Genomic DNA, 6,000 nt, shown 5'->3' with positions numbered 1-6,000 from the left:
GGGCGGGGCCAGGGCCCGTGGAGGGTCCTCTTTTTTTATTTTGTAGATATGGTAACCCTAGGTTTAGGGGAGTGGAGGAAAGGACAGGGCCTCACCACTCCTGCACATCAGTTGGTGGCTGGTGCTACAGGAAACACTTTACACCTTTAAAAGGAGGTACAAAAGCTGCTTCTAAACAAGCTGCCCTAGCAGCATTCTGTCTCCTTCAGTATTCCACAGACAGAATGCCTCTAGCAACAGTCACTGATGAGTATAACTTCCTACTCCCTATCCCACTTCAGCGCCTGCTGTAAAATATATAGTAGTAGTAACAACAGTAGCAGTATAAAAGCTCTAACAGAGCTCTAACAATTAAGAAAATAGGAGGTTTGAAGAATTTAAGCCTCAATGCAGCAGAGCATTTAAGCACATGCTTAGCTTTAAGCAAGTGAATGGTCTCATTGACATTCAATGGCACAACTTATTTGCTCATAGGCAAGTATGTACTTAAGTGTTCTGCTGAATTGGGCCTTAGATGTTCATTATAAAACTACATTTGTGATTATTCCTTAAGTGATTGCTGTAAGAAAATATAGTTAACTCAAAGATTACAAATAATTTTAAATCCAACATTTTCAAATTTAGCTGCCTAAAGTTAGGCATACCTCCACCCTTAATTAAATGACCTGATTTTCTGAGGTGTTATACAATGAGTTCTGTGCTGACATCTCAGAAAGTCAAATCACGTATTTTACTGCCTAACCACAGGCCCCCAAGTTTGAAAATTTTGGTATCAAACAGAATATCAAATTACCGAAATACAGACTAATGAGTAGGCAGAAGTACGGCACAAACTGAGGAGCAGACCCTACAGTCCGCATACAGTGACAAGTCCAGCTGAATACCAAGCTTTAAGGCCTGCCATGGCGGTTGACCTTAGGGATTCTGTATTGTGTTGGGAAATAAAATTTAGATACAGATACCAGCAATAACAGCTATATTACTGAAATAAACATAGTAACTCTGAGAACTGCTACTGAACATTTGATGTTATTTGCTCCCCTACATCAGCACTATTTTTCCTGCCCTACATTATCTCAGTGAGGTGTGGTCAATGTTAAGCACCATCATTTGCTGTGAAAAAAAGTTTGCAATGTGCTTTTTTAAAATGCTAGCAAAAACATAAAAACATTCAATGAGAGTTTATTCAATTAATTTTAGTTTCCAATTTATAAAGATTTTACTATTCATGCAATGGAAAATGAGAATTAAAATGTGCCTGAATATGCAATGTGCTGACACCAAGCTTAGTTTTACAGCCTTTTTAATACAAAAGTAATTTTAAAAATAATAAGCTTAAAAGAGTAAAAAACAAAAACTAATAGTTTTACTAAATTACCTTTTTATTACATGGTTTCAATTAGCATTTTTTCCTCTCAAAGATACAAATTACTGTTTTCTCTGGAAAGAATTAGGAGATGATAGAAATACAGAGAAAACTTCGACCAAATGCTGGACTTAACCCCAATTGAAAGCATACGTCCACATAATTTCCAGAATGGATTTGTTCTTGCAAATACTGCAAACATTAACAATTCTTACAAGTGTACATGAGTTATGAGACATGCTTCTCGCATATGGTAATACATATTATTCTACTAAACTCATTAGTTATTACATTTAATATATACAAAGCTAAGAATTACAAATAATAAAATGTTTTCCATATGAATGTGGTTTTCGGTTTCTTTGAAGTCATAAGAAAGATGCTGTGGTATTAGTCAAGGTATTATGCTATAGCATAAGGAAAATATTGTACTACAGGTGCAGAAAAGATTTATCCCACATGTTATCAGGCTACATCTGGTGTAAAAACAGTGAATTAATCTTTAGTTCCTTTGGGGTTTAAATCTCACAGGTCAAAAAGAAAATGGCTCAACTCTTAAATGATATGGCTCCATGTATTGTCAGAACCTTTTACATCATCTACTAAAGATTTTGTGATACAATGTTTTCAACATTCATTTTTTTAAAATGAAGAAGCTTGAAGTAGGCAGATGAAAAAGTAAAGAAATATCCACAACCAGAAAAAAAAGTGTTGCTCCTGCTAACATTACAACAGTGTGGTACCATAGTACAACTATATTGAAGGTATGTGTTAGTTCAAGTTTCCCATTGTAAAAAACTAGTTTTTGTTTTTCCAAGATTAACAAACCCATTAGAAAAAATGTGCCCTAATACTAAATTTCACACGCAATATACTGTATCTGCCTAAGCTTTTGGAGTGTATTTGTGTTTAAAAAAAGTTTGACAATTTAAAATTTTGTCTATAGAAGCACTTTTAATATACAATTACAAAAAAATTTCAATTTAAGAAAATAAAAAATATTGCTAGTGATTTGTTCATACTGGAACTAATGCATAGCAAATCATACATTAGATTAAATTAGTCTCTTTTTCAGTTCACAAATTGTCCTTAGGTAGCAGACAATTTTCTCAATTATGTTAGTTATTTGAAATTATTCACTAATAGTGAAATACACACCAGGTAGCTTGCATAACTTAAGTCCAACATAAATGCTTCTGCTGGTCCTCTTCACAAGGGAGAATTTCCCCCCAAATAATTTCTGCAGAATGTTCTTGAACTCTGAAGAGTCACAACTCTCAAATTCTGCTGACCAGATTTGATTAAACATATACCAGCTATTTTTTCTGTTCCCTGACTGGATGAGTATAACTCTTAGAATCAGGTTTCTTGTATAAATATTTGCATTTAGGAATTCCAAATGTCCTTTCAACAAATAGTCTCTATTATTCATCCTATTTATTTATATTTAACCTAATATTATGTGGCCTAAATATTATAGCACATATGTGAAATCATTCTATGTCACGTGACCCCTTATCCATATTGTGAACACAATGTTGTTGAGTAGAATGATGGAGCTTTAGCATTCGTTATACAATTTCTGTTTATGCCATTTCTCATTCTACTTTTTAAATCTCCGTTAAGCAGAAAACAATAATTCCAAAAAGTATACAGATTTTGTGATGTGCATAAATATTCAGTAAAGGCTAGCTTGTGATCACAATACTCTCACAAACTGAAGGACAGTCTTGAAAATTTACCAGGATGCCTAACTCATTGTTATTGTAATAGAAACTGCACACATATATAGGTGTTTATAAGCTAGAAATTAATATGTATTATGAAAAAGAAATAGCATAATTACAGCAAATACATGATTTTCTTCTCTAGAGAATTTCACATGTACCACACCAATGGCACTACACATATTATACTAAATACTATGCGATCAACAATATAACCACCACTGGACTGTGTTAGATTGGCCTTTGTGTTAACTTTCTCTCTGATACAAATCATGCTACATATTATAGTACTACACATTAAGGTAATAACAGTGCTACTGTCCAACTAATTTTGGCCCAAGAAAGTTATAGATACAGGCTTGCTTGTTCAAGTTGTTATAGCTAGGAATTTGGAGGTGTAAGGGTGAACAAAATTAATGAAATCATATTATAAAGCATATAAACATTTAGAGACCAATTTTACATTAGTTTGGTGTACACACACACTTTATATATAATATGTAGATAAATGCATATACAGAGCCATAGGCAGTGCTTAAAGTGTGTTGGGTCGCAACAGGTCACAGACCTAGGGAATAAAATTTCTAAAAAATGAGCTGGGTCACTGAGGCACAGAATTTTAGTACTGTGGGGAGGGGAATCCCTTTGAGTCTCTGCTTTCCCCACTTGCCCACCTCCTGAGGAACAGCAGACCATCAGGCTCCTGCAGGAAGCAGGTAGAACTCTTTCACCATTCTCACAGGAGGGGAGGGAGGGAGGAGCAGAAAGAGCCCAGCAGCTCAAGGCAGCTCCGCAACATTCCCTTCCCACCCAACACCATGAGCAACAGGAGAGCAACTCTATTTCTCCCCCATCCCTCCCAGAAATACCTGTCCTTGTAAGGGGGAGAGGAGATCCTGAAGCAGCTCACCCCAAACTTGAGAGGGGGGGTGAAGAAGTTGCATTAGAAGTGGGGGAAACTGCAGAAGGCATGGGGGAAAGGGTGTCTGGAGGGTTCAACAGATGGGGAGCAGAATTAATTGGGGGACAGGATTGATTTGGAGGTTGGGGAAGATTTAATTGCTGGGCAGAGGGACAGGCAGATGTGGAGGTGATGACAGACGCCCCCCCACAACACACACACTTTTTTCAGGCTCCTTTAAGCACTGCCCACAGGTATAGCTATACTGACAGAGATGGATAGACAGCATACGTCTTCCTATTCATCTGTCTCGCTACTTGAAAAATGCAAGCCTCAAGGTTAAAGAAGCAAAATTCTATACAGCTGTACAAAATAATAGTTAAACAAAGCTTATAACTAGAGCCAAATACAGTCATTTGCATGAGATATAAATAGTAGTAAACACCTTGGATTTGAAGAGTCTTGAGCTTTGCAAACTTTATCTGGGTTTCATCAGGAAAAAACAAAGTTCTTAAATCTGGAAAAAAAACACACTGTTAAAAGCACTTATATGTTATTGAAATAGAATTCCATCTGCTAACAATATAGCTTTTTAAATTCTAAATATACAGATTGACCAGATATCACCAGTTTAAAAATCTCTGGAGAAGCTAATAAGTGGCAAAGGTATGTTTTCATTTGTTCATCTATATAAGTGTATGAGGTTTTTTGTCTACATGAGGTGGTTCCCACAAGTGTTTAACACTGATGACTCTCCCAAGGTGGAAATCTCAAAAAGCTTCATTACTCACAAAAGCACATGTTCTCCAAGGAGAGATCACAGAGGAGAAGTGTCATATGATTGTTTACCTCTTCAAAATGACGGCTGGGGATCAGTACAAATAAGCAAGACTCACTATGACTGGCAATCACAACGTGCAGCCAATATACTACAAACTTAGCTCAGTACCAGCAGCGTTGTGTATGAGTCAGGTATGCTGTAAAATTTCAATGATGCCTTTAAATTCTAATGGTTTCAAGCTGCTGTAAACTTCTGCAGCAATCAAAAATAATCTGTCATGGGACTGAGGGGTATGAACATCATGTCATAGCCACTCTGCTGTTAGATTTATTGGAGGGTAAGGCATATCATTTATGCACCAACTCACAGGAGAAAAAAGCAATCCCTATGAAGTTAATCTAATAATAGACTGGAAAGCAATGATTACTGTTTCATGTGCACTAGCTATTTGTAGCAGTGATTGGCCTAATTCAGCAGGCCTCACTTGTCAGAGCTCTGGGATTAACAAGTGTTTAGTTGAAAACCTATTGGGAAACATCAAGAAATGGTTTAATGAGGAACAAAAGTCTTCCACTTCTAGGTCACTGAAACCCTCCCCGCCTCTACCCCCACCTTTAAAGAGCTTGTTGGAAAAGACTTATCCTGTATATAAAACAAATGCTGTGGAATGGTAGTTTTAATGAATCTACACTATTATCAACACATTTTTCACAATAAAGGAGTTTGATCCGGCAATCCTTATTCAGGCAAAACTCCCAGGAAAGTGAGCAGAGTTTTTGCTAAAGCATGACTGCAGGATCAGGCCCACTGTAATACAACAACATATTCAGCCCCTTCTGCTTATAGAGCACTTTACAAACAACAATTAACCATCTAATTCTCAGAACAGCCCTGTGAGGTAATTAAAAATCAGTCTTATTAACCCCATTTTATAGACAGGGAAGCTGAGAATAGCAAATCTTAAACTAAGAGCCACATCACACAGCAAGACACTGGCAGACCTGAGACTGAAACTCAAAAGATCTTGATTCCCAAGCCCATGCTCAGTCCACTAGACATGCAGCCTCCTGCTAAATGTCCTTAAACATTTCTCAGTTCTGAAAACAACTTGTACAAAAGCTCTCCAGTCCCCAAGTTATTTATGTGCAGTAGTGTTAAAGAACCCTGGGAAAGAGTTTGCCTTTCAACTTTCAATAAGAGAAATTCAAACTAAATTGCGGGAAGG

General features: G+C 36.7%; 1 protein-coding gene across 2 annotated transcripts in view; it reads right to left on the bottom strand.

Annotated features, from left to right (window-relative positions):
* Window positions 1-6,000, bottom strand: part of DACH2 (dachshund family transcription factor 2) — a 486,020-nt gene that overhangs the window by 191,749 nt on the left and 288,271 nt on the right. The window contains exon 3 of one of the 2 annotated variants that reach the window (XM_024195110.2): window positions 4,440-4,511. The exons of the other annotated variant lie outside the window; for it this stretch is intronic. Within the exon in view, the coding sequence (XP_024050878.2) occupies window positions 4,440-4,511 (72 nt within the window). The remainder of the gene's footprint in view (window positions 1-4,439; window positions 4,512-6,000) is intronic. 2 annotated transcript variants of the gene reach the window in all.

This window comes from Terrapene carolina, unplaced genomic scaffold (assembly GCF_002925995.2).
Source record: "Terrapene carolina triunguis isolate 2854851 unplaced genomic scaffold, T_m_triunguis-2.0 Scaffold131, whole genome shotgun sequence".
NCBI lineage: Eukaryota > Metazoa > Chordata > Testudines > Emydidae > Terrapene > Terrapene triunguis.
This window is presented reverse-complemented; position numbering and strand designations above follow the sequence as displayed.